General features: G+C 62.3%; 8 protein-coding genes across 8 annotated transcripts; 2 read left to right on the top strand and 6 right to left on the bottom strand.

The window, feature by feature from the left end:
• Positions 1-115: 115 nt before the first annotated feature.
• Positions 116-515, bottom strand: STE18_2 (Guanine nucleotide-binding protein subunit gamma; the record flags this gene model as incomplete). Its single annotated transcript, XM_069355430.1, has 3 exons — positions 116-123; positions 158-267; positions 358-515. 3 exons carry the CDS (start codon positions 513-515, stop codon positions 116-118), a joined length of 276 nt encoding a protein of 91 aa, XP_069207501.1.
• A 632-nt stretch (positions 516-1,147) lies between these two features.
• Q8F55_006989 (uncharacterized protein) lies at positions 1,148-4,781 on the bottom strand (the record flags this gene model as incomplete). Its single annotated transcript, XM_069355429.1, has 6 exons — positions 1,148-2,538; positions 2,591-3,348; positions 3,384-3,443; positions 3,980-4,143; positions 4,192-4,413; positions 4,524-4,781. The coding sequence occupies 6 exons, from the start codon at positions 4,779-4,781 to the stop codon at positions 1,148-1,150; spliced, it is 2,853 nt and encodes a 950-aa protein (XP_069207500.1).
• A 1,428-nt stretch (positions 4,782-6,209) lies between these two features.
• Positions 6,210-7,663, bottom strand: CYT1 (cytochrome c1; the record flags this gene model as incomplete). Its single annotated transcript, XM_069355428.1, has 6 exons — positions 6,210-6,285; positions 6,493-6,773; positions 6,814-6,934; positions 6,984-7,140; positions 7,245-7,491; positions 7,589-7,663. The coding sequence occupies 6 exons, from the start codon at positions 7,661-7,663 to the stop codon at positions 6,210-6,212; spliced, it is 957 nt and encodes a 318-aa protein (XP_069207499.1).
• Positions 7,664-8,233: 570 nt separating this feature from the next.
• CFT1 (mRNA cleavage and polyadenylation factor subunit) lies at positions 8,234-12,684 on the top strand (the record flags this gene model as incomplete). The annotated part of the gene is made up of 6 exons (XM_069355427.1): positions 8,234-8,545; positions 8,614-8,766; positions 8,805-9,768; positions 9,804-11,725; positions 11,761-11,910; positions 11,947-12,684. The coding sequence occupies 6 exons, from the start codon at positions 8,234-8,236 to the stop codon at positions 12,682-12,684; spliced, it is 4,239 nt and encodes a 1,412-aa protein (XP_069207498.1).
• A 90-nt stretch (positions 12,685-12,774) lies between these two features.
• thp1 (uracil DNA N-glycosylase Thp1) lies at positions 12,775-14,422 on the bottom strand (the record flags this gene model as incomplete). The annotated part of the gene is made up of 2 exons (XM_069355426.1): positions 12,775-13,806; positions 13,844-14,422. 2 exons carry the CDS (start codon positions 14,420-14,422, stop codon positions 12,775-12,777), a joined length of 1,611 nt encoding a protein of 536 aa, XP_069207497.1.
• Positions 14,423-14,931: 509 nt separating this feature from the next.
• Positions 14,932-17,305, bottom strand: DBP2 (ATP-dependent RNA helicase dbp2; the record flags this gene model as incomplete). The annotated part of the gene is made up of 5 exons (XM_069355425.1): positions 14,932-15,259; positions 15,305-15,320; positions 15,830-16,954; positions 17,096-17,237; positions 17,303-17,305. 5 exons carry the CDS (start codon positions 17,303-17,305, stop codon positions 14,932-14,934), a joined length of 1,614 nt encoding a protein of 537 aa, XP_069207496.1.
• A 1,603-nt stretch (positions 17,306-18,908) lies between these two features.
• Positions 18,909-22,364, top strand: Q8F55_006984 (uncharacterized protein; the record flags this gene model as incomplete). Its single annotated transcript, XM_069355424.1, has 2 exons — positions 18,909-19,308; positions 19,345-22,364. 2 exons carry the CDS (start codon positions 18,909-18,911, stop codon positions 22,362-22,364), a joined length of 3,420 nt encoding a protein of 1,139 aa, XP_069207495.1.
• Positions 22,365-22,550: 186 nt separating this feature from the next.
• NMD2 (mRNA decay protein) lies at positions 22,551-26,300 on the bottom strand (the record flags this gene model as incomplete). Its single annotated transcript, XM_069355423.1, has 10 exons — positions 22,551-23,066; positions 23,103-23,303; positions 23,339-23,562; positions 23,599-23,728; positions 23,778-24,170; positions 24,209-25,354; positions 25,389-25,613; positions 25,657-25,911; positions 25,951-26,153; positions 26,213-26,300. The coding sequence occupies 10 exons, from the start codon at positions 26,298-26,300 to the stop codon at positions 22,551-22,553; spliced, it is 3,381 nt and encodes a 1,126-aa protein (XP_069207494.1).
• Between the last annotated feature and the right edge of the window lie 366 nt (positions 26,301-26,666).

Raw genomic sequence — 26,666 nt, 5'->3', positions numbered from 1 at the left:
CGAGCCGTCGCCCTCGAGAGAAAGAAGCACGCCCGCCCGTTCCCACGCACAGCTGCATGCTCAGAGCCCAAGATTATCGGCATTGTACGCCGGGTAGTAGTAAAGCAGAGTATTGCTACATGACTGGTCGTCAGCGCCGCGCGGGGGGACAACGTACCGGAACAGCACGACTCCTCGGGGGCGGCGTACGGGTCCTCGCCCTTCTTGTGCTCACCCCAGACCGAGGGGAGGAGGGGGTCGGACGTCGAGGTGCAGAAGTGGATAAGCCTGCGAGCGTGTCAGCGTGGCCCAGTGGACGCAGCCTCGGCGCGGCTCGGCAGATTGAGCCGCTCGCTGGCGCTGCGCCAGCTCACTCACGACAAGCTCGCCTCGCTCACGCGGATGCGCGGCCGCATCAGGTCCTCGCGCAGGCGCTGGTTGTGCTCCACCAGCCGGCGGAGGCGCAGCTCGGCCATCGAGTTCTTGGGCCGCCGGCTGGCCATGGGCGCGGGCGTGAGGTGCTGCTGGGCGGGCATGGTGTAGTGGGCAGTTGTGAGGTCCCAGTCGAGCAGCCGTCGCTCATGAGTCGCGCGCGCCACTGCACGGTCGCAGATCCCAGAACAACAAGAGCGCTAATGCGGGGAAGTGGAGGCGGGTGTGTGTAATGCCGGAATGCCGGGGGTTGGCGGGGCGAGGGTAGGGGGGAGCAAAGGGCAAAAGTTGGGAAGTAAAGTCGGCTTGGCGATTTCTCTTCTACACTTCACCTCTTTGCGCTCAACATGCAGCGGCATCACGCAGGCGTGCGCTGACGCGCACGACGACCACGACGGCGACGATGACGGCGACTGACATCCCCCTCCCCTTCCCCCGTTCCCCTCCCCACCCCTCCCCCCTCCCCTCTCCGCTCCCAAAACATCCCCCCCCCCACCCCCCGACCCGCTGCGGCCTCGCGCCCAGCCCCTGCCAGGTTCCCAATACCGCGCGGTACCCGGTCGGGGGGCAGACGCACCGGCGCCCGCGCCTCGGCGTGTGTGGCGCGCATCGGCCTGACTTTGACTATAAGCCGGAAGCCCCCTCATACGCTGTCTCCGTTGGCGGCAGCGTACATTGGGGGGCTTTGACTCGGGTACAGGACATTTGTAGTACATGCAACAGGTTATGGGTCTAGCTAGCGCTTGCTGGGGCGTGGGTCGGGGGTGCTGGACGGGCGTTTGGCGGGGGCCGCGAAGAAGCTGCGGATGTCGGGAGGCTTGGCTGCCGTCTTTGGTGCGGGCTTTGGGGTCGCCTTGGGCAACGGCTTTGCGACCGGCTTGGGTAGTGGCGTCGGCTTGGGTAGTCGCTCCGCTTCTGGCTCCGACTTTACTCTGGGTCTGGCCGTCGTCTTGATGCCCGCAAGAGGGTCGCGGCGGGGTTCGGCGACAGTCGTCTTGATACCAGCGAGCGGGTCGCGGCGTGCCTCCCCCGTCTCGCGCTTGACCTCGTCGGCGACGAAGCCCGCAGACAGCGTCGCGCGCAGCGGGGCCACGCCCGAGGCCGTCGCGACCGCGGCCTTTGCTTTGAACGGGTTATGCGTGCGGGGTGTGGCGGCGGGCGACGACGGGGGCTGCGACGAGGGCTGGGACGACGGCGCGGCAGTGGGCAGCTGCGACGACGCCCAGCGCTGGCTCGACGACACCTGCGAACTCGAGCTCGGCAGCTCGAGCCCGGCCGACAGGTCGACGGCCACCTTTGCTTTCCGCGCCGCGAGCTTGACGGCCCCGGCGTTGAACCCCTCTGCCGCGGCGCGCGCCGACGCGTGCTGCAACCGCGCCCACTGCGGATGTACCATGCGCACGAGCATGAGCGTCGTCTCGTCGCCGTCGTCCACGTCTGCTGCCGCGGCCGCCGCCGCGCGCCGCTTGCCGCCCGCCACAAAGCTCTTGGACCTCGCGTCCGCCCCGTCGTCCTCGCGGAAGAAGCCGCCCTTCTGGTGGTGGTTCTTGTACTCTGGCCCGGTGCGCCCCGCCCGAATATCCGTCTGCACCTTCTTCCTCGAGTCCTTGAGGTCCTGGTAGAACTGGCGCGAAGACATTATCCGCTCGATCGCCTCCTTCTCCCGCCACGGGATGAAGGCCTCGCCTGCAGCCGCCCTGCGGTCGTCGAGGTCGTCCTTGGTCTGCAGCTCATGCGCCACCTGGGCGCGCTTGCGGAGCTCCTTCGCTTCGTCCTTGATCAGCGTCGCGTTCTTGCCGTACACGGTGCCGACGTCGCCGCGGTACGCGCCCATGCCGGAGAACGCCTTGACCTTGACTCCCTCCTCGAGCGGGTTGTGGAGCCACTGCTGGGACGGGTAGTGGATAGTCTGGACAATGTGCAGCGCCAGGTGTCGCTGGGCATGTGTCGACTCGGGGAGGTCAGGCTTGAGCAGCGTGCGCGCGAGCTTGCCCAGCACGGCATCTGGTGGCTCGGCCGTGAATAACCCCCGCAAGCCGTCGGTGCAGCTCGACATGTCGGGCTGGAGCCCGCCGAACACGCCCTGGCTCTGGCGGTTGAAGATGTCGCTTCCAATCTCCTCTGTTACTGAAGTCCCCCGCACGTCTGTCATCAGCACCGTCCCCCTCACCCCACCCACCTAGTAACGACAACCCCGGCCACTTTGCAAAGCTCGCCATCGCGCGGTCCGACACGCCTGTACACCCAGGCAGGTACCACGCCCGAAGCCGCCACATGCCCCTGGCCTCGCTCTCGTCCCCGTCTCCAGGCAGCACGAGCGACCACGTCAACCGCTTGATGCCCTCGTCCGTCACGTGCTTGCACCCCCGCATCCACAGCACGGTCAGGTGAGTGAGCCACTTGAGGTTCTGCACCGTGTGGTCGGTGACGATCGCGTCCATGCCCGTGAGGGTGAGCGTCGTGAGCAGGCTGACCCGCGGTTGCGGGTGCAGACTCGCGTACAGCTTGGGCACCGCCGTCAGAGGGTAGTCCTCGTCGCCGACGAGCAGCTCGTTGCGCGGCAGCTGGAGGAGCATGTAGAGCGGGGGCAGGGCGAGCGTGTGGCTCGGCGCCGAGTCGCGCGTGCCCTCTGGGTCCGCTAGGGCGCCGTACGCCCAGATCGTCGCCTCGTCCGGCCGCCGCTCCGACACGGCCGAGTCGGTCGTGTACTTGCGGTCCGACTCGACGCGGGCCATGACGCGCTGGACGAGCCGCGGCGGCAGCTCGGCCAGCACGCTGGGCTCGTACTCGTCAAAGCTGCGCGAGATCACTGTGAGGCAGCACGACTGCAGGCTGTCGGCGCGGCCCGCGGCCCGCGCCGTGGTCGCCGCCTGCGCGTTGACCTGCGAGAGTGGGAGCGGGCGGAGGCGCCAGAGCGGCTTGGACGCGTCGATCGAGCTGTGTGGTCAGTCGGGCTCGCACCGCCCACTCACGCCAAGGCCGTGTCCGTCGCTTCGCCCCCGAGACCGCTCTTGATGAAGTCGCTCATGTGGCTGGTGGGGGAGAGCGTCGCGGAGGAATCATCATCAATAGCTCATGTTGACGCGTGACGCGTCCAAAGCCAGTCGCGTCGGATTTTGGTCCCGCGACATGACGGTGTGCAGAGACAACTGCCACATGTTGCCTGACACGAAACGACATGTTGCCTGACACGAAACGGCATGCACCCATGTCTATGCATGGAAGGTACATACAGGAGGCAGAGACGCTGGCCAAGATACGGTGCACTATGTCTACTTCCGACCTCCAGCTACCTGCAGAGACGGCAGCGGATCAGTGGCCATGAAATGACCCAGTCCACCGGCCGAGGACCGTATGGCAAATGATGATGGCTCGGTCGGGCAAGTCACCAGAACCACCTGTGAACAAACTGCGCATAGCAGTCTCCTCGTTCCCAGGGATGGTGACGGGTACGAGCTCGGCGTGGTCTTGCTGGACCACCAGAATAGGGCGCCCCAGGCCATGAGCGAGAGCTCGCAGCTGGACCTCGTTGCCCCACGTACAGTCCAGGTGTGTGTGTGCCACATACCTGTCGTAGTACGTCTGTAACATGGCTGGGTCTTGCTCGACCTCTCGACGGGACGCGTCCCCTTGTGCGGCATTGTCGTTGATGAGGACGCGGAGATCGCCCAGGACATTCTGTCCGTAAACCCAGGGGAACGTCTGGATCGTGTTTGCCGCGATTTGCCGGATCTTTGGAAGGGCCAGCTCTGGGTGACAAAGACCTCAAGCCCAACAAACCTCGTCGAAGCGCGTCTCGGTCCCGAACCCGACATAGGAGACTGCTCGATATAGGCAGTTGCCGTCGCCCTCGACATTGTGAAGCCGCCGCCCGAGCTCGCGAAGCGGCGCGTCGAAGCGGGTGCCTTGGTCGCGGACAGTCGAGCGGTCGCCCTCCTCCGTCTGAGGATACCCGTGATGGAGACTGGAGGACGTGCCGGTCAGGTCAGCCAGAGTCTCGTGCTGGCGATTGAGCGGAATCGCGTTGCTGAGAATCTGGGCGTCTTCTTTACGACCCCATCGGTGCGGCCTGTCGAGTCAGAAGGCTGAACGACACGAGAGTGGGAACTTACGGTATCCTCAATCTCATCAAGCTTGACCTTCGTGATAGGGGCACGCTTGGGCTGGTCTGGAGGGCTGAATGTCTTCCCCTTTTCCCAGTTGTTCAGCAGCTCGGTGTTCTTCTTCTCGTCCTTGGCGGTAGATTCCAGCGGAATCCCGTGGGCGAGGTCGAGGTGGTGCAAGACACCGTCGCGGCGGTAGGTCTTGCACCGCGAGAAGGGGCACGGGAGGTCCACTTGGCCCTTCTCGGAGAGGAGGTGCTTGGACATGTGGATGCGTTGATCTCGGACCTTGAGACTGTTGTGCGGCGCGGCCCGATTACCACTGACGTACAGCAAGCACCACTGAACCGCTGGCTCCAGCTCCTCATTGTAGAGACACCAAGGGCAGAGCGCACCAAGAACGGATGGACCTCCGAGGCTTCGCCAAATGACACTCGGCGTGGGATCAGCCTTCTCCGAGACCGATGATGCTGGACAGTTTAGTTTGACTGCGAAGAGATATGACCGGACTCACAACAGACAATAGACGTCACACCATTCGATCTCGATCCAGTTGATCTTTGTTTGGCGGCTGGGGCTTCCGTGATCAATCTGAGAGTGGTACTCCCAGACCTCTGGTCGCGGCATCCTGATGACTCTTGTTAGCCTTACTGCCTGACCATGCGATTCAGCATGATGCTGCTACACTTACTCTTTGTGACAGTCGTCCACATAGCACTTCGAGAGACCGCAGTTGTTGGCGATCCTGAAGTAGTGGAACCACATGCGCATCGATAAATCATCCATGCCGTCAAAGACCGTCCGACAATCGGCCCGCCGACAATAGCTGAACACGTCTGATGCCAGGCAGAGGGTGTTGGCGCGGCCGAGAAGGTGATTCTGGAGGCAAGAAACGAGGTGGCGTCGCTGCGTCCTCAGTGGCAGCCGAGTTGCCCAGGCACAGACCCACCGGCCACCTGGAGGGCTTGTAGACGAAGCGGAGCTTGCTGACGAGGTCGGCGATATCGAGAGTGTCATTGTCAGTTGCTGGTTGAAATGTCAGCAACATGCCTCCACAATCGCACCTCGCAGCGTCACTGCCAGCCCAGGCGCGTCGTCTCCAAGGGCGGCGAGCGGGCGACGGTCCTTGCGGCCTTGCAGCTCGTTCCCGCCGATCAATGTATCAGTCATTCCACCGCGTCACGGTCATCAGCGATCCCTCGCCTTAGTCGAGAGTCAGCACAACTCTTGAGCAGCTTGTCGCCTCGCGTCGCCCAAGGAAGGTGCGGTGATGTGATGCGATGCGATGCGATATGCGCTCCAGGCTTCGCTTCGGATCGCGCCCAAAGCCAGTCGCGTCCAATTTGATCCCGCGACATTACTCCGATGTAGCCCGAGTTGTAATGCACCCGTTTGGACGCCGACCAATCCAACGACGATCAATGTAAATAGACGTAATACGTCCGCCTTGGGTTACGCCTCCCAAAGTCCACAATCACCATCCTCTCAGACTCGCCAAAGCAACACTGGCGAGACGTCCACCGCTGCCAATGCACCTTGCACATGCTCATGCACTCACCCGGAGCCGAAAACGAAAAGCGCACAGACCCTGAAAAGCACGGACCCAAATGTGGCACTGTGGCACCACCTCCACCTTGTCCGATGTCTTTGCATGTCTCCGCGAAGAGGACCTTTTCTATTGTAACAACTCCAAACTTAGTGCTTGGGAGGGTTGTAGATGACCTTGCGGCTCTTCAGCCCCGACCATTTAAACCTCTTCGTGTACCAGGAGCTGTAGAGCGTGTGAGCTTCTTCAGAGGACTGCAGAAGTGAAGGAGAGGTGAAGGGGTGAAGGTGGGGGCCTGAGGGGGACTTGGGCACTTGTGGGAATCGACCAAGTCCGACCAAGTCCACCCCTGGTCATCCGCCAACCCCAGCACATTGCGCTCGCGCACAATACCGCGAGCACTCCCTTGACTCATTTCACAGCTCTACTCACATAGCGGTCAGGGTCGAGAGGATGATGACGGCCTGGAGACCCATCTTCTTGCGGTCGTCGTGCTCGGGCTCGGCGGCCCAGGCGAGGAACTGGGTGACGTCCTTGGCCATCTGCGAGGTGGTAGCCGGGGTCTCGTCGTCGTACTCGACAACGCCGTCGAAGAGGGTACGGGCCATGGCGATGGCACCGCCGGGGAAGTAGGGGTTGTAGTTCATGCCCTCGGCAACGGTGACACCGGGAGGAGCGTCGACGTAACCGGTAAGGAGCGAGTAGATGTAGTCCTGGGGATTAGCGGTGCACGATGCGCGATGCGCGACTCACAGCACCACCGTGGCGGGCCTTGACAATGAGCGAAAGGTCAGGGGGGAGACCACCGTTGTTGGCGGCACGAGCGGCCTCCTCGTTGGGGTAGGGAGCGGGCATGTAGTCGGCGAGCTTTCCACTGGTATCGTGTTAGACACCTAGCAAGCGGCAACACACGGCAGACTCACGGGCGCTCGAACATCTCACCCTCGTCGTTGGGGCCGTCCGTGTACTCGACCTCCTCGGCCATGGCCTTGACCTCGTCGACGGTGTGCGAGACACCGACGAGGTTACGCCAGGCGATGCGGTCGAGCGAGTGGCAGGCAGCGCAGACCTCGCGGTAGACTGTGGATTGTGTGAGCTGGCTGTCCGCGCTTTTCCCATTCGTTCCGATGGCCTCTCGGCTCGGCTGCTTCCCATGCCGTCCCAGAGTCCAAACAAACACGCACCCTGGTAACCACGGCGGATCGAGGCGTGGTCAAAGGTGTCGAGCCAGCCCTTGTTGGGCCAGGGGTACTCGGCGGGGTGGAGACCGACCTCGGCGGCAGTGTTGGCCGACGCCTCGGGCAGGAATGGGATACCGTAGAGGTGGGTGTACCACGCGGTCGAGCCGACGGCGACAGCGGCGGCACCGGCAGCAACGCGGCCGCCGACGACGCCCTGGGGGCGCGCAAAGCTCGAGTTGAAGCGGGCGCCCTGCATAGGAGACAACAACATCAGCACAAGGTCATGTCGGACTGGCATCGCAACAGCCAATGGCGAGTGCCGGAATGCGATTCAACCGGATACGGACCTTGCCAAAGGCCTGGACGGGCGATGCGCGAGCCGAAGCCCGGGAGACGAGCCGGGGGAAGGCCGAGGAGAGCATCGAGAGGGAGAGTGGTGGTGGAGAGGGTGGGGAGGAGGAGGGGAGTGATGCGGAGCGACGTATAGGTGGTAACGAAGACTGGCTGCTTGGTGCGCGGTCGGCACCCACCCAGGAAACGCCAGCCAGCCAGGAGCAGCGTCGACGGCTTCAAGGCTGCTCAGGCAAGCGGGCCCTTCCGAGGGAGCGTACGGTGGCGGAATTATGTGGCGAAATGGGGTGTGGCGGTGGGGTCCTAATGGTTTTTGGTCCCGGTGGTAATGGGGGATTAATGGAGGGGGAGGGGTATTAGGTCGCCGGAGGGGGACGCTATTATGACGAGTGCTGCACTGGCAGTCCAATGAACACGGCCTGATTTCTGGAGAGTCGGGGGATTGAAGATGGTGTCAAAGGCGTGCTAGAGTAGGCCTTGGACCTCACCGTCAAGCCTAACTTCCCACGCCTAATCCAATCTCACTCACCCCGCTCCATTGTCCGACCTTTGCGTCAGTTCAACTTGGCCGCGTCCAACAACAGCATCCTCTCTTCCTCCTCCTTCTCCCCCCTCCCCTCCCATCCTGCCAGTAGCGCAGCATGTACGCATTACACTCGACCCTCTTGCCCCCATCAGCCATCCACCATTCCCTCTTCCTCGCAAACTTCACCCCCTCGACAATCTACCAGCTCCCAAAACCTCATGCCGCCATCGACGGACCAGATGTCAAGGTCGTGGGCAACCTGGTAGTGGCCGGTGGCCAGGACCTGCGCGTCTTTGAGATTAGGGAGGAAGCCCGTCCAGTACAGGACGGTGCTAATGGGGTTACTGGGGACGACGATGTGCCAATGTCCGAGCAGCCCCCTCTGGACGACATGGGTGACAGTTTCTTCGATTCAGCTCCTACAGATGTAAGCGTTTATGCATGTTGTCAGGCCATGTGTGCTGTTTCTGATGCGGCAATGGCCATTTTCTACAGAGAGCACCGGTGCGATACGAGACGACACGGCGACTACACCTCTTGACGAGGCATCAGCTGCAAGGCGAGGTTACTGGGCTCGCGCCGTTGCGGACAATCGAGAGTAGCGTGGACGCGTTGGACAGGCTGCTCGTGTCGTTCAAGGATGCCAAGGTTCGTGTTGGGCCGGGAGCGAGGGCTGACCTTAATAGATGGCGATCTTGGAATGGTCGCGAGGAGACATTGCGACCGTGTCGCTGCACACGTACGAGCGTTGCACGCAGGTGGTCACCGGCAGCCAGCAAGGATACGTCCCCATCCTCCGCACCGACCCATTGTCACGCGTAGCCGTTCTTACTCTGCCCGAGGACTCGCTCGCCGTCTTGCCCGTGCTGCAGGAGCAGTCTGAGCTCGACATTGTCCAGGACTCTGCCTTCCCCTCGGCTTTCCCAAAGGACGTCCCCTACTCGCCTTCCTTTGTCCTCAGCCTCGCCGACGTCTCACCCGACATCAAAAACATCGAGGATGTCCTGTTCTTGCCAGGATTCCACTCTCCGACAATCGCCATCCTGTTCGAGCCGATGCAGACCTGGGCGGGGCGATACAAGTCAGAACGGGACACGTTCCGCCTCGAGATCAGGACCGTCGACCTGTCGGCCGGCGGCTCGTACCCTCTCCTGACGTCAGTCAAGGCCCTCCCAAGCGATAGCTTGTACCTCGTGGCTTGTCCTACAGAGATTGGCGGTGTTGTCGTTGTCACAACCACCGGCATCATCCATGTCGACCAGAGCGGTCGCATCGTTGGCACGGCGGTCAACGCCTGGTGGGAGTACGTTACCAAGCTCAAGAGCGAGCAGTCGTACGAGTCGCAGAAGCTTTCCCTGGAAGCGTCCAAGGCTGTCTTTGTGACCGACCACGACATGCTCATCGTGCTCGAGAATGGCAGTGTGCACCAGGTTCGATTTGAGATGGACGGCCGTGCGGTTGGCACCATCAAGATCGACCAGCAGTCCAGCACTGTCCCTCCGCCATCAAGCTTGATCGCTGCGGGGCCAGAGGCCGTCTTCGTCGCATCTGTGGAGGGCGACTCGCTGCTGGCCAAGGTCGGCAAGACGAGGGATGTCGCAGCAGAGCCCGAGGAGAAGAAAGAGGAGATGGAGGTGGACTGGGATGAGGGTGAGTGTCATTTTGGGAGCTTGGCTGAACCCCAGACCTGTACGGCAAGGAGGACGATGCCAATCTCAACGGAAAGGGTGGAGCCGCGTCCAAGGCCGCCACCGGCCCCGTGACTGTCAAGCTTGTGACCGACGACATTCTCAGTGGCATCGGGCGCATCTCCGACATTGAGTTTGGTATCTCGGTGACAGACCAGGGCGCACGGACATATCCTCAGCTTGTGGCTCTCGGCGGCGGGTCCCAAGGATCAACAGTCAATGTCTTCCGCCGTGGAATCCCCATCACCAAGAAGCGCCGTGCCGACCAGTTCTCCCATGCTACTGCCGCGTGGTTCCTTCCTATCCAGCGACCGACTACGCACAAGTTCAAGGACATTCCCGAGTCTGAGCGTACCACCATCGCCTTCAGCTCAGAGGTCACACATACTCGCATCTTTGCGCTCTCCACCCGCACCACGCAGGACCAGATTGGCCGTGTCGCAGAGCCCACTGTTTCGGCTGGCGCCTTCTTCGGCCGCTCATCCATCATCCATGTCACGCCAAGCCAGGTGGTCCTCCTCGACTCTGATGCCAAGCTGAGCCAGACTATCATCGCCGCTTCCCCCGACCTCCCGCCAATTGTCAGCGCCAGCATCGCAGACCCGTACGTCGTCGTCAAGCGCGCAGACGGCAGCATCACGCTGCTGGTGGGAGACTCGCTCGCTAGGACTGTCACCGAGGCGACGTTCCCCGACGGAGCGGCAGCGCCAGTGTCCATCACTGCCGAGGTGTTCACCGACACGACTGGAGTCTACCGCACTTTTGAAGCGACTCGACCCAAGGACGAGCTGTCGAATGGCACCCACAAGACGCCTGCCAGGGCCACACAGCGATCCCGAACACAACTCACCGGCGAGCAGATCAAGCGGCTGCAAGAGGCCAAGCCTACTATTGCGGTTGACGCGCAGACCATGGAATCGACCATGAATGCGTCCAGAGGATCCCAGTGGCTGGCTCTGCTCACCGACTCTGGAGAGCTCCAGATCCGCTCGCTGCCCGACCTCACGCTTGTCCTCCAGTCCAACGGTGTCGCCCTCTCCGAGGCAAGCTTCACCGACGACTACGCTGGCGAGTTGGAGCAGGTCGACGAGGACACGGACATGGTGCAGCAGATGATCTTCTGTCCTGTCGGCACTCGCACCCAGCGACCGCACCTCCTCGTTCTCCACCACTCGGGACGCCTGAACGTGTACGAGGCTCAGCCTCGTTTCACCCTCGACGCCCGCGACCAGTCTCGTCGTTCGCTTGCCGTGCGCTTCCGCAAGGTCCACACGCAGCTGCTCTCAACATCAGCCGGATCCTCCCTCGCCTACTCGATCATTCCGTTTGAGAACATCGAGGGCCTGACCGGCGCGTTTGTCACCGGCGAGAAGCCACACTGGATCCTGTCCTCAGACGCCCACCCCGTTCGGTCGTTCGGCTTAAAGCAGGCAGCTTATGCCTTCGCCAAGGCGACTCACCTCGGTGGCAAGGGAGAATACTTCATGCGCATTGAGGACGGCTCTTTCTTGTGCTACATGCCACCAACGCTCAACACCGACTTTACCCTACCGGTCGACCGATACAAGATGGAGAGGACTTACAGCAGAGTGACGTTTGACCCGCAGTCGGGCCACTACGTCGGTGCAACGGCACTGAGCGTGCCATTCCAGGCATACGACGAGGAGGGCGAGATTCAGCTCGGCATCGAGGGCGAGAATCTCATCCCGCCGCTCAACGAGAGATCCTCGCTCGAGCTCTTCTCAGCTGGCTCGGACCCATGGCGTGTGGTGGACGGCTACGACTTTGACCAGAACGAGGAGATCCTCTGCATGGAGAGCTGTACGCTCGAGTCGTCGAGCTCGCCAACCGGCTTCCGCGACTTTATCGTCGTGGGCACCGGCAAGAACTTTGGCGAGGACCGCGCGTCGCACGGAGCAGTGAGTAGCTGATATTATTTTGAGCTAACCCCCAGGTGTACGTCTTCGAGGTCATGGAGACTGTGGGCGAGAAGGACGGCATCAGCGGCTGGCGGCTCAAGTTCCGCGCCAAGGACCCAACGCGCAACCCCGTCAGCGCGCTGGCCAACATCAACGGCTACGTGGTGCACTCGAACGGACCAAAGGTGGGTATCGATCTGTTGCTCTTCTAACCCATACAGATCCTTGCCAAGGGGCTCGACTACGATGACCGGCTCATGGGCCTGGCGTTCCTCGACGTGTCGATGTACGTCACATCGATCCGTGTGCTCAAGAACATGATCCTCGTCGGCGACTTTGTCAAGAGTCTGGTGTTTGCCGGGTTCCAGGAGAACCCGTACAAGTTTACGACGATCAGCCGCGACCTGCAGGACCGGAGCACGGTGACTGCCGACTTTTTGGTGCACGACGGCCAGGTGACGTTTGTCACGACGGACAAGGCGGGCGACATGCGTCTGCTCGACTTTGACCCTGCCGACCCCGAGTCGATCAACGGCGAGCGGCTGATGGTGCAGACCGAGTTCCACTGCGGCGCCGCCATCACTGCGTCCAAGGCGATCGCGCGGCGCAAGACGGCCGAGGAGGAGATTGCGCCGCAGAGCCAGCTCATCTACGCGACGTCGGACGGGAGCCTGACGACGCTTGTCGCCGTAAAGCCCGCGCGTTTCCGCCGCCTCCAGTTTGTCCAGGACCAGCTGGTGCGCAACGCGCAGCACGTCGCCGGCCTCAACCCGCGCGCGTTCCGCACAGTCCGCAACGACCTCATGGCGCGCCCGCTGTCCAAGGGCGTGCTCGACGGCGGCCTGCTCGCCCACTTTGCCATCCAGCCGATCCAGCGCCAGCGCGACATGATGCGCCAGATTGGCACCGACGCGGTGACTGTCGCGAGCGATCTGCACGCGCTCGGTGGGTTCTGGTAGCAGCAGCGGCGGCAGTAGTAGTAGTGTCTCAGCATACATAGCATAGCACGAGAGATGTATTTGTAATCTACAACAGTGGGCGCCGCCGCTCTACTCTGGCGCCATCTTGCCCTTTGCCACGGCGTCGTCGCGCATAGCCGCGACCGTCGCGCCGACGCCGGCCAAGTCGATGTCGAGGAAGCCCATCTCAGGCGGGTCGGGCTCGCCGCCAGCCTTGAGAAGCTCGACGAACGCGCGCAGCTTGCCAAACAGCACAATCTGCTCAGCGAGCGGCGTGCGCTCGAGCCCAGAAGTGTTGGGCACGACCCAGAAGTACGTGTAGGCCCAGGGCGCGTCGTCGGCCGGGAGCCGGAAGCGCTGCGGCGCGTCGTAGCTGAACGGTGGGGGCTTGGTGCGGGGAGCAGAGCGGCGTGGTGCCGGCCGTGGGGGCGGGGGAGGGGTGGGCGAGCCGACCTCGGTGAGGGGGGACGGCGCGCCGTTGGCCTCGAGCTCTTCGCGCGACGCCCCGTTGATCTCGGCCTCCTCGAGCTCTTCTGGCGTAGACACGCCGTTGATCTCGGCCTCTTCGAGCTCCTCTGCCGTGGGCTTGACCTCGGCGTCGGCGTCCGCGCCCGCACGGCCAGAGCCAGCCTCGAGCTCGGCCGCCGTCGGCTTGGCCTCGGCCTCGTCCCCGTTCCCGTCCCCGTCCCCGTCCTCGCGCTTGACCGCGCCATTCGACAGCGTGTACGTCACGACGACGGGCGGCCGGCCCTCGTCGCGCTCGTCACGCTCGTCGTGCGGGAGGAAGAGCGGCTCGCGCTCGTTGACCGCGGCCTCTTCTGCGTCGAGCGGCTCGGGCTTGACGGCGTCTGCTTCCTCCTCCTCGTCGAGCTCGTCGAGCTCGGCCTCGGGCTCGTGCTTGACCTCGTCGTCGTCCAGCTCGTCGACCTCCTCGGTACCATTGGCACCATCACCGTCGTCTCCCCCCTCGCTCGCCACGAACGCCGTCTTCCCAACCACACCCGCAAACGTGTCCCACATGCCCTTGCCGACGAAACACAGGACGCGCGGGGCATGGCTCGCCACACGCCTCGCGAACGGCGCGACGGCGAGGCGCATCTCCAGCGGTGAGAGCTCGCTTTGCTACCATCAGCTCTACCCAGCCCCCACACCCACGCACCTCGATGGTCGGCCGCCCGACCAGGTTCGTCATCCCGAAGTTATACTCGTCCGGCAGGGTCACGTCCTCGCTCGGCAGCAGCAGCCGCGCGCTCAGCCCCGCGCCCCACAGCGCCTTCCAGAACTTGTTGGTCGGGTGCGCGAAGTGGTGCCCGTCCGTCGCGCTCTTCTTGCCCGGGTTGATGCCGCAGAAGACGAGGTCGAGCCCCGGCCGCAGGATCTGCGGCAGGCCAGACAGGTGCGCGTACTTTGACGGGTCGGCGTACCCTCTTGGCTTCTTGCGCGGGCTGGCCGGGGGCGCGGGCCGGCGCCGCTGCCTCGGTAGTCGTTCGCCCTCGCTCTCGCTCTCGCTGTCGCTGATCTCGATGACCTCGGGCGAGGCCCGCCGCCGCTTCCCCCGTTGTGGCCGCCGCGGCGTCACAGGCGACGGTGACCCGCTCGCGCTCGCCCCGCGCCGTGCTGGACTCGCAGGCACCATCGCGCTCACGCTCCGCGTCGACCGCCGGGACGGGCTCGCGGTCGGGCTGTACGCGTACTGTGACAGCCTTGAGGCCAGCGACTTTGTCGGCGTCGTCTCCATAGTCGGTGGGAGAGTGTTGTTGAGGTTGTGGCCGGGGAGCCAAATGTGGAGGTGGCGGAAGTGGAGGTGGGCGATGGGTTTGTGTCTTGGCTGACCCGACTGCCGCTCTGTTGCGATCAATGTTGATCCGTCCTCCTCTCTTACGATCAACACAAACAATCTAGCACTACTGCGCAATCACGAGTCTACGATGCATTCGGCTCTACTCAACAATGCGTCCCCAACCAAGCCTGTGGCGGCGACTCTGACACAAACAAGCCACGAACAAATCGAACAAAACACAACCCAGTGCAACCTCATCCCAACACGCCTGCTCACGTTACACATGTGATGCTTGGCATGTCATAGTGGTCTATATCACAGGGTACACTCAATACGACCCCGGATCTCTAGACAGGATGAGTGGGTCGAATGAAGGAAATCTATAATGGTGTGGGATGTGTGGGGAGGGGGATCGTCAGCCGCAACGGACGCACAACGCGTGAGTAGTAGCACCCAAGCGTCCGCGTTTACCAGCGGTTACCGTAGCCACGGTCACCGCCGCCGCCGCCGAAGCTGTTAGCGCCCGAACGGAAGCCACCACCTCCGCCGCCGCGGCCACGGCCGTAGCCACGGCCACCACCGCCACCGCGGCCACCGTAGTGGCCCATCTCCTCGAGCTCGCGAGGAATCTCCGACTTGGACTCGCGGAGAATGCCAACAAGCTCCTTGGCCTGCTTGGCGTTGTCGGTGGTGAAGTAGGTGTACGAGGTACCCGTGCGACCGGCACGACCGGTACGGCCGATACGGTGGATGTAGTCCTCGCAGTTGTTGGGGAAGTCGTAGTTAATGACGTAGCTGGGATGTCAGCGATGCGCTTGGCATCCACAACGCAATACTCACCTAATGTCCTTGACGTCTGTTAGATGAAATGAGTCACGGTGAAGTGAGCAGTTCAAATAATAACGAAGTCGAAGAAGGAAGCAGATAGTGGTTAACAATACGCTCTCACAGGTTGGGGATCTTGCACGCGAACGACTCTGTCGTTGAAGCAGGGACGAATCCCGAGCGAAGACTCTTGCGGATGTCCAAAGTCACGAGGCCTGGTGACAGGCCTGGCTGAATGCGACTCGGACATTGCCAGCGTCCACTGTCGCAAAGAGTGCAACAGTGGCGCTAAACGTCCCGGCGGTTATGATCTCGTTCCTGTTGACGGCCCTCAAATGCTCAAAGTGAACGCGAGAGAGTTGAGCTTCGACGCAAGACAAAAAGCAGAGTCCACCTTGCGTCAAAGTCAGGTGAGCCGTCGGAGATCATCGCCGCGCGAAATGGGACGCCGATGTTGTCTTAGTAGTGCTCGGTGATTGCCGGGTGTGCTTCAAGAGCCGACGCCTGTGCTGGGGGAATGAGTATGAAACAAAAACCTACCGAGACCACGCGAGGCAACGTCGGTCGCCAGCATGATGGGGCTGCGGCCCGACTTGAACTCGGCGAGAACCCAGTCACGCTCAGCCTGCTGCTTGTCGCCGTGGATGGCAAGAGCGGGCCAGCCGTCCTGGCGCATAAACTTGGTGAGGTCGTCGGCGACACGCTTGGTGCCAACGAAGATGAGAACCTTGGCGTTCTCGCGCGAGATCTGGTCGAGGTGCTTGAGGAGAAGGGGTCTCTTGTCCGACTCGGAAAGGACGGTAACGTGCTGGGCAACGTTGTGGTTGGCAGTCAGGTCCATGGAACCGACGTTGACCTGGATGAAGTCGTTGAGGAAGTCCATGGCGAGTCTCTGAACCTCCTTGGGCCAGGTGGCCGAGAAGAGGAGGGTCTGACGGTCGGGGCGGATCTGGCTGACAATCTTGCGGATCTGGGGCTCGAAACCCATGTCAAGCATGCGGTCGGCTTCGTCCATGACGAGGTAGGTGACACGGCGGAGGTTGGTCTTGCCAGACTCGAGCATGTCAATCAGACGACCAGGAGTGGCAACGCAGATCTCGACACCTCTCTGGAGGTCACGGATCTGAGCGCCCTTGGGGGCACCACCGTAGACGGCAGTGTTGCGGATGCGCGACGACTTGCCGAACTTGGAGCACTCGGCCTGGATCTGGACAGCGAGCTCACGAGTGGGGGCGAGGATGAGGACGATGGGGCCGTCACCGGGGGCGAGGAGAGGCTGGGCGTTGATGTGGACCATGGCCGGGAGGGCGAACGAGATGGTCTTGCCCGAACCAGTCTCGGCAATGGCGACAACGTCGCGACCCGAGAGGGCCATGGGCCAAGCCTGGCACTGGATGGTGGAAGGAGCCTCGAAGCCCATGGCACGGATCTCGGACATGATGTACTCGGGGAAGCCGGCCTCGTCGAAGGTGGTGATGGGGCGGGGCACGTTGTTGCCCTGGATCTTCATGTCCTTCTCGCGACGGAACTCGGAAATCTCAGCGTCGGTGCGGGCCGAGACGCGCTTGTCCTCGATGTAGAAGTTCTTCTCGAACTTGGTGAGCTCGGTCGTGTTCCAGTCGATGTTGCGGAGACCAGCGCCGAGGTTGCTCATACGGTCGCCACCTGCAGAGGGTGTTAGCCACATTCGTTCTCCACGATCAATCAATGCTCTGGACTGGCCTGAGAAGCCGCCGTAACCTTGACCACCGTAGCCCCCTCTTCCACCATAGCCGCCGCCATAGCCTCCCCCTCTCGAGTATTCACCTCCGAAGCCGCCGCCGCCGCCGCCGTAACCACCTCCGCCGCCGTAGCCACCGCCGCCGCCGCCGTAGCCGCCGCCACCACCGTAGCCGCCACCACCGCCGCCGTAACCACCACCACCGCCGCCGTAGCCGCCGCCGTAAGACTAAGAGACGTGTCAGCAAATTTGTCACACGATTGGGTGGCGACAAGTCGCGGTCGCGTACTCACCATTTTGCTGATGGTTTTAGAGAGGTAACTTGGTAAAGAAAGTCTGGGGTCGTGGATGACCTTTTTTGCGTTGTTTCTGGAGGGAGATGGAGAGGAGGAGAGGTTGAGGATGCAGGGAAGACGAGAGTGTCAAGTGTAAAGCGTTGGCGGTGGTGGGCGCGACTGCGACGCATCTGGTTCCCCCGCCTGGCGCCCTTCCCCCCGCCCACTGCACTCCACACGACACAAAGGAAAACCTGCTTGCCCGGAGCGGGATCAAACGCGGGATCAAAATACATGAGGCCACGCGGACTTAGGCACAATAGACCCTGAGTGGTCTGGGCGGGAATACTGGCCCACAATGCGAGTGTGGCACTCTGGCCAGCACAAGCAAGGCTCGCACCATTTGCCTTGCACCGAAATCTTTGCTTGACTTGAAGGAAGGCGGGCTGCTCTTTCTCGACTTTGTACCATCCTCATCAACACCATACACAATGACTTGACAGGTAAGCATCGACCCCAGACCGTACCCCCACCACCCGACATCTCTCCTTGTGACGAAACTGCAGACATTTGCACGTCAGTACGAGATCTCGTCTCGATTGGCGCCTGGCTTCGGCTGGTGCCAGTCGTGAGGTCACAAGTGTTAACTTCGCACTATCTGAACACGCACTGTCCTTCATCTCGATTTGAACAGGGCAATAGCTGACAGCTCTCAGATGTATTCCTAGAGCTTCAGGAGGGCGCACGCGGCCGGCGGTTTGATGTGACTCGCAGCGACTTCGAGACTTACCCCTTCCCCTCCCTCCCCTCCCCCTCCCACGCTTTCAGTCCCCTGTCACAGTTGCAAGACCTTTTGTCGAGCAGTGCTGTCGGTAGGGTTTCAACACCTTGTGTTGCAAAGCGAAGAATGACGCTTCGGCGCGTCTTGACTGGGCATGTCCTCACTTGTTAAACGTCTCCACTGAGTGTGGGACTAATCAGTCTTGTCGACATTTGTACATGTAGTGGATGAGGTTATGGATATGTCGTGAGGTGTTCATCTGCGTTGGAAGGAACAACGAGCTGTGACTGAGCGAGTGATGGACTGAGAGGAGGGCGGAGGTCATGCTCACCCAGCCTTACTGGTATTTTGGAAAGTGGAGGTCTTCCAGGCACGGAACGACATCACCTTTTGGAAAGCGATTACTCACAACCTCGTCTCGTTTTGTCAACAATCGCCACTTCGTTAAGCAGCACCAAGCCAGCACGGCCAGCAGACAACAGCCCACGCGCCATGTTTGTTCGTGACATTGTTGAGCGCCCAACGGCGAAGCCGTCCGAGCCCAGCGCTGCTCCCCAACCACCTCGACCCCCAGTGGTCGGGCAGTCGAAGCACGGCTTCCCACTCGCCTCCCACCGCTCTGCGCGACTAGGAAGCGGTTCTGCCTTTTCTCGAGCACGAAAGGATCAGTCGGTCCGCCAAGGTGGAGGACTCGTGGCGGGAGAAGGGCGTATTGTGGACAACGTCCCCATTGTTCAGGCCGCACAGACCTCCTCCTTACCGCCAACACACGACGACACCCTTTCCGAGGCCGAGCAGGTGCAGCGCTCGGTCGATACCGAGAACCGCCAGCGGGTGGCCGCCATGAGCGACAGCGAGCGACAGCAAGAGTCGGCCGAGATCAAGGAGCGGTTCGGCGCCGACGTCGTCGAGCTCATGCACAAGCGCCGGGCTGCCCGCGAAACAAAGGCAGCTGGCAAGACGCCTCCCGAGGCGCCGCCAACTGAGTTCCCTGGCAAGGTGTTTGGGCCTTCTCTGGACGCGCCACAGCCCGACGCCGCCAAGATCCGCGCAGAGGTTGATAGCGAGAACCGCCAGAAGGTCGAGTCCATGTCGCCCTCTCAACGAACAGAGGAAGTGCAAGACCTTGAAGAGCGTTTTGGTTCAGACCTCCTCGCTCGACTCCGTGCGCGTGCCCAGAAGCGTGCGTCAAAGTCGACAGAAACACCAGCGGAGGAGACTACGAGCAAGCCAACGCCAATAGGTGGGTGTGGTTCAGCGTCACCTGCTAACCCTCCAGACGTCGACCCTCCCGAGGAAACGGCAGTGAAGGAAGAGCCCCAAACGTCAACCTCTCGCCGCCGACCAAGTGTGCGATTCGCAGACACTGCCCGCGTCAAGATGTACGACGAGAAGAACGACACCCCCGACGTGTTGAGGCAAGTCTACTTCCCCAACGAGAACCCGAATGAGCCCAAACTCGAGTGGACGAGGGACGCCGAGCCAAAGTCGGAGCCCAGCGACACACCTCGCTTCGACCTGTCTGGAGCACCATTGTCTGCCGAGGCTGCTGCTGCGCTTCCGACCCACCTAGGCCTGCACCACCACGGAGAGTCGCCAGACCTGGCGGGGTACACCATCAGCGAAATTACCCACCTGTGCTACTCGACCGTCGCGTCGCAGCGCATCACAATGATGGGAGTCCTCGGCAAGCTCATCACGCGGTACCGCCAGGCCGTCGCGGACAAGGTCGACGAGAAGTGGGTCAGTGCATGCACCGAGGGCGACGTGGTCGCCAAAGGGACGAATGTGGCCGTCGGCGTACTGTCCAGCCACGCGCGCAGCATCGGCATTCTTGTTGCTGCTGTCGACCTGCTCTTCGTCGCCTTGAACGGACCTTCGTGGTCATGGCTCGATGTGGACGCCGAAGCGACTGTGCCTTTCCACCCGGAGCCGACAAACGAGGGCGAGCCAACCGGGGTCGCGGCCGTTCCCTTTGACGAGATCAGCGCGCGCCTGGTCGAGATTCTGTCCCTTGACGCAGGAGGGCTTCCCGACGCGACGTTCTCCAAACTTGTGCTTGTTCTACGACGAGCAGCACTTGCCGCTCCGAACGGAGCGGAGGCAGTCACTCCCGTCGTCCCTGCGCTTGTCAAGGCGCACGTCCTTCGCGCCCCCTGGCCCACTGACCCGGCCCGTCCACCAAGCCTCCAGGCGCTCCGGCTCCTCCGCGAGGTCACTGTGTCGTCTCGCGTCTGTGCCGAGACGCTTGTTGGGGAGAACGTCTACGCCCCGCTGCTCAAGTTCCTGTCCGCCCCACAGGCGCTTGTCGACAGCGTTTCGCAAGCCATTGCGGTGGAGGTGCTACGTACATTCTACGCACTCGGCCGATACGGGCTGGCGTCGTCGACAGCCACATCAGCACGCGAGATCTGGGTGCCCCTCGGGCAGTGGGTTGCCCAGCAGACAGCCGCTGCCACCGTCGACTCTGGGACAGCATCCATTGCAGCCGCCTACTTTGACCTCTTGCGCATCTGGATCATCTGTGCCATTGACCCGCACCGCACGACGCCGGAGCACGACTTGACGTGGTCTCAAGTGACAGCCCTGCGCTGGGTCGAGGAGCTGCTCGCCGGCGCAAGGACGGCCCTTACGACCCCTGTGCGATGGTCGCAGCTCGCGACCACTCTCGACGCACTCGCATCATACGTCGACGGCGTGTCGATCAACGGCGTACGCGGCGGCGAGGACGAGAAGCGTGAGGTGCTCACCGCCCTCCGCGAGATGGACCTTGTCGGCCATTTGCCCCAGGGCATCAACGTTGTCCCCCGGGACCCCGTCGAGCGCCAGCAGTTTAACACGGCCCTCACCGGCGTGTACCGCCTCCACAACACGCTCCGCGACCCCGCCAACCCCGACACGAGCCTGCTCGAGTCGCCAGAGAAAGAGCGCCTCCTCTGGTGGTTCGTCGCCACGACCCAGACGTCCAAGTCTGACGCTTACCTCCGCCACGCGCTCCTCGAAACTGCCCGCAAAGAAACCGGCCTGCTCGATGTCAAACTCTGGGCGACCTCGGCGTTCGACACGATCCTCTCGTACGAGCCAGGCGACGAGCCGCTCGCGCTCTCCCTCGTCGACGACTTGCTCCGCACCGACTGGTCGACGAGCAAGAGCGGTGACGCGTTCGTCAAGACCATCGGGCACAAGGACGGGCTGCAGATCCTCCGGCCCTTGCTGCACCACGCCATCCTGCCTGACCTCGAGAACATCCTCGGCCCCACCCGCCCCAGCCACCTGTACCTCAAGGCCACGGGCACCCTCCGGCCGCCTCCGCACGCAGGCGACGACCACCGCGGCCCGGGCCTCCCCCTCCCCCCAGACTGGGTGTACGCGCCGCTCGACGAGCTCCTGGCCTCGGGCAGCTCGAGCGCCTTCGCGCTCGCCCCGACAGACTGGGACGCCAACGAGGTGCAGCTCACGCGCGCGACGCTCGCGTTCGCCCGTCTCCGTGCCGCCGCCTCGCCGTCCGAGAACCGCTCCCTCACCATCCTCAACGTCATGAAGGTCTTCATGCTCGAGCACGGGCAGCAGGACGGGCCCAACTCGGTCACGGACGTGTTCCGCGACCCGGCCGTCGCCGACTCGCTCAAGGCCATCCTCGACGCACTCTCTGTTCCCAGCCACCTTGCGCCGGCCCCAGCCGTGGCCCCGCTCGAGGCCGCGGCCCTCCGCTTCCTCGGCGAGGGCGTGCCCTTCTTCCAGTTCTACACCGACCTCCTGGCCCTCTTCGAGTCCATCTCGTTCGGCGACAACCTGTTCGCGCGCACACTCCTCCCCCCGCTCGCCATGACGTACCCCGTCGACTACCGCCGTCTCTTCTGGGCCGAGCAGCCCGACTCGCTGCGCAGCATCCGCGTCGCCGACAACGAGGTGCCTCTCGAGGCATCCGTCGCCGGCGTCTACTTCTCCCCGCTCGAGACGGAGCGCGACGTGCTGCACGGGTACGCCCGCGCCCTCGTCACCAGCGTGGGTGAGCAGCGCTCCCCGTTCCTCTTCCGTGTCGCCGTGCACCATCTGGCCGGCCTCTTCTGGAAGGGCACCGACGAGGCGCGCGAAGGCACGCGCGTTCAGCTCCTCGTCGTCATCCTCGGCTCGGCCCAGGACGCCCTCCTCCGCCGCATCGTCCAGCACGACATCGACAACCCGACGGGCGCAGAACCTGCCCCCGAGGCCGAGGTCCACGCAAGGGTACAGACCGCGGCAAGACTGACTGGTCCCCGCGGGGCGCAGCGCCTGCGGGCGTGTGGATTCCAGGTGTAACATCACAGAGTTTACATAGTGCATGAATGGCTTTGATGCCTCGGCGTAGTGCAGTGCTGCCATGGTGCAGTCTGCGTCTGGCTACTGGTGCCAGCCCGCCTGTCGCATCAGCCGTCTGAAGGGCACATGTTGCCGCGAGCAGCGGTGGCTCGCATGGTTGAAAGGTCCAAGTGTGCACAGCGATCTTTACCCCGAGTTGAGGACGCGGACGTTGATGCCACGGTTGCGCATCGACTGCTGCACAGCCATGAGGCCTTCGTTCTCCTGGCGCTGCTCGTTCTGGAGCACCAGGCGCTTGAGCTGCTCCTGCTCGGCCTTGCTCGCAAGCTGGTGGGTGCGCACATTGCTCGCAAATGTCGAGTCGACTGGAATGTCCACGGACCGGACCTGTGGCTTGTTGCCCTTCTTCGACAGCAGCATGAACTGCATGTTGTCGTCGCTGGCGGGCGCCCTGCCGTGTGCCGGGCCGCCGGGTTGGCGCTTGCGGAACATAGGAACAGCCTGGTCGAACACGGGCGGGGCGGCCTTGCGCTCGACTGTCGTGTCGGCGATCATGCGCGCAAAGTCGCGGTCGAAGGCGGCTTCTGCCTGCTCGTCAAACTCGTCGCGTTTGGGCTCGCGTAAGACGACAACGTCTTCGTCGTCGTCATCGTCCGAGTCCTCTTCGTCGTCGTCGTCCAGACGGGCGTTCTGAGCAGCAGCCTGGGGAGTCAGCTGAGGTTGGAAACGCCTACTCACAATCTCGGCGTCATCGTCGTCGATGCGGGCAATGCGCCCATCACCATCTTCGCTCTCATCATCGTCGTCGCTGTCGTTGCCGCCGGGAACATTCGTGGCCAGAATCTCGTCGACAACGAACGCGGCCTCCTCAAACGTTCTCAAGCGCCACACCTGGTTTCCATCCTTGACACCCTTCGGACGGCCCTTGGGACGCAGAGCCTGCACGTCAGCAAAGAACCACCCTGTTAGCCTACCTCAAAGATATCGTCAAGCATGAACTCGACATCAGGGGGCATATCAGTCTTGCAGAGGGCGTAGAGCTGAAGAACGACAAGGTACTGGTCAAGCTTGCGCCTTAACGAGCCTTTTGCGAAACAGATTCCACAGGTGTCGAGGATAGCACACGCGAGGCGGACGCGGAAGAAGTCGCTGACCGAGTCGATGGGGCTGTCGCGACCTGGCACAGGCAGTCCCTCGGCTGTGGGGTTAGAATCACACGACCGTAATGACGTACGATGACCAAAGGACAACAGCGACCACAGGACGTCGAAAACAACAGACGAGTTGACCACGCGGTACATGTACAGCTCTCCGAGGAACTTGATGGAGGCAATGCGCCTCTGGTTAAACTTGAAGATGTTGTCCTGGCACCAACGTCAGCTAACCCCGCACCCACACCAAAACTCAACCCACCTCCATTCCAATGCGGACGTCCTCCATGACCTGGTCCACGACCGCGACGGCAAAATCGGGGTGGTAGCGCTGCAGGTCGTAGACCAACCCGGCCAGGAGGCCAATGTTCTCATACTTGAGCTCCCAGACGTCGGTGAACGACCTAAGAATAAACTCAAAGGTCTCCTCGTCCTCCCAGTGCAGCTTGCGAAGGAGCTTGAAGACCTTGTCCTGCGTCCGCTTCATCAGCACCTCGTACAAGAGGTGCTGGATGAACGCCTGCATGGGCGGGAGCTCCACAATCTCGCGAGCAACGCGCTCCGGTGGGTTGCACTGGTAGAAGGCATTCTCGAGCATGATGACGTGCCTTTGGTCGAGGTGGCTGTGACTCTGTTTGCGTCGCATCAATTCGACCTGAGGGTTAGCTTGTACGTCCGTTTCCCCCAACCCACCATGCTCTTGGCCGTTTCGGCTGTGCCTTCGTTGCGCAACAAGAACCGACCGCAAGTCTCGAGAAGGTTGGCAATGTTCTCAACATTGAACTTGAAGTCGTCGAGGAACACCTTGAGGACATGCAAAATGGTGTACGGGCGGGCCACCTTGAACTTTGCGAGCTCGCCGTAGAAGCGAACGTTCTTCAGGCGGACGCTGTCGAGCTCGCGAATGGCTCGTTTGCGCTGAAGGTAGCGCAGCTCCTCGTCGAGGATGTCGAGCACTCCAGAGCCAACGTCAGGCATATACTTGTCGAGGATGGCGATGAAGCGGGAGTAGTGAGGGAGCAGGTCGGTTCGGTTCTTGGGCACTGAGCCGATGAACTTGACAAGGCGACGTCGAGCGGCCTTCGAGTTTAAGAATGCAAACTCGATGGCGAGCTTGTCCACCATCTCGCGGTTGACGGCTTCTGGGAGCGCGGCGAACAGTGCTGCCAGACGAGCTGCCGGACCAGACGACAGTCCGTCCTCCTCGCCGGCTGCTCCTCCGTCTGCCAAAGGATCGACGACTGGCTCGTCATCGACAAGCGGGTTTGAATGTGTTCCTGAAGTATCTGAGATCGCCGACGCATTGCGGTCCATGTTGACGCTGCTGGGCTCCTTCTCAGCTTCTCCTGGCTCCAGTTCAAGCTGTGCAAGCTGGCGACGGATATCCTCCTCGTCACGTTTCTGGGCCTCCGCATCCGCATCGGCGGTTTCCGCCTCCACGGCCTGATCCTCCTCCCCCTCAGGCTTCGTCGATTCCTTTGCGGCCGCGGATTTGTCCTTGATGCCAAGGAGAGCAGGAGGAACGAGATCGATGAGGTCCGGAATCTGCTCGTAAAACCTGCGCTCCTCATCATCGTCCCAGATTCCATTCCCAGCTCCATCGTCACGAACGGTGAACGACGACGTCGAGTTGACAATCTGGAGGCCCGACTTTGCTAACGACGCGGCCGTTGGCAGGACCGGTGGGCTGAGTCCCAGGAGGTCCGCGAGGCCTTGAACGCCGATCGTAAGACGCTCAACCGCACGCGTCATGCGCTCATAGGCGTTCTGCCTGTCCTCGAAGATCTCTCCCGATTTGATGTACGCGTCGTGATTGCGCTTGTCCTGCTCGAGAAGTTTCTGCACGTCAGCGAAGACGTGGACAGCGACCCACCATCTGTCCCTTGACTAGCGTTTTGCTCGCGGTCTGGAAGTAGGTCGTAAACAGGGCGCGCATGCTCTTCTGCACCTCTGGAGGCATGAGCTCCTCGACGCCGTTGGGCAGAGTCTCCACGGCGGCACCGTCCGCGGGTGGCTGGGGGCCAAGGTACGCCCTGTTGTAGCTCTTGAGGAAGGTGGCGAGCAGCGGCATGTTGCTGTACTGGGGATCATTGGACATCTGCGCGAGTCAGCGACGGTGGCCACCGGCGAAGGTCACTCACCAGAGTCTTGAGCACCTTGCCGACTTCTGTACCGCCCTTGAGAGCACCTTCAGGCCACGCGCCGAGAAGTGCGAGCTCTGCAACGATGCGCAGGACCGGGCGCTGGCGCGTGATGCGTTCCTTGTCGTCCTTCTCGCGATCCTTTTCGCTTGCATCCTTGGCTGGCGGTGGCGGAGGTGCTAATATCGCTAACAGTGGTGGGAGGAGTAATGGGAAGAACTCGGGTGCGAGGCGGGTATGCAGGTGAACGATAACCTGTTGTGTTAGCAAAGCGGCTAAGCCAGACTAGCTTACATCGACGGCAACGTCCGGGTCACCGCGGCCACGACTGGCGCCCTCGACGACAGCGGCGACAATCTCCTCGAGGTATTTGGTGAGCACGAGGCCGTCTATCTCCTTGATTAGGGTATCTGCTGGGCCGACGAGCAGCGCCGCTTTGAGGCGGTTCAGTAGGGTGGTGTGCTTCTTGAGCGACGAGTCGAGCTGTCCCGGCGGGCCTTTGCATGTCAGCGCTGCAAGACTGGTGGTGCCCCTCGCGCCGTGCTGGGCGACTCACGATTTGCCTCGTCGAGCCAGTACTTTTCGACGGTGGAGAGTTGTGCGCGCCGCCGCGCATACTTTGAAACGTAGTCGGCTGTGGACATAGCGATGACTACGCTTTGAGCGGCGCTGCACGACCAAACGCGTCGAAGGTGGCTGGGTTGAAGCAACTTGTTGTTGGCGGGTCCGAAAGTGATTTGGAGTGGACCTCTTCTGTTGGTGGACGGATTGTGCCGCCGGGTGGTGGAGATTGGGTTGATCTCCGTGTGTCAGTCGTCAGTCTGCCCGCCCAGCCCAGCCTCGCCCCGCCCAGCGCTCAGCCTGCCTGTCTTAGCCGATCGACCATCACGCTGCTCGCCGCAGGCTGCTCTACTCTGGTCCGTTCCTCGTAGTCGTCCGTCCGTCCGCCCACAACCACCCAAAGCAAGCACGTACCCACCGACGGCACACCAACCTTCCCTCGGACAAGT

The sequence above is a fragment of the Vanrija albida genome (assembly GCF_041260175.1).
Source record: "Vanrija albida strain AlHP1 chromosome Unknown contig_5, whole genome shotgun sequence".
In the NCBI taxonomy this organism is placed as follows: domain Eukaryota; kingdom Fungi; phylum Basidiomycota; class Tremellomycetes; order Trichosporonales; family Trichosporonaceae; genus Vanrija; species Vanrija albida.
This window is presented reverse-complemented; position numbering and strand designations above follow the sequence as displayed.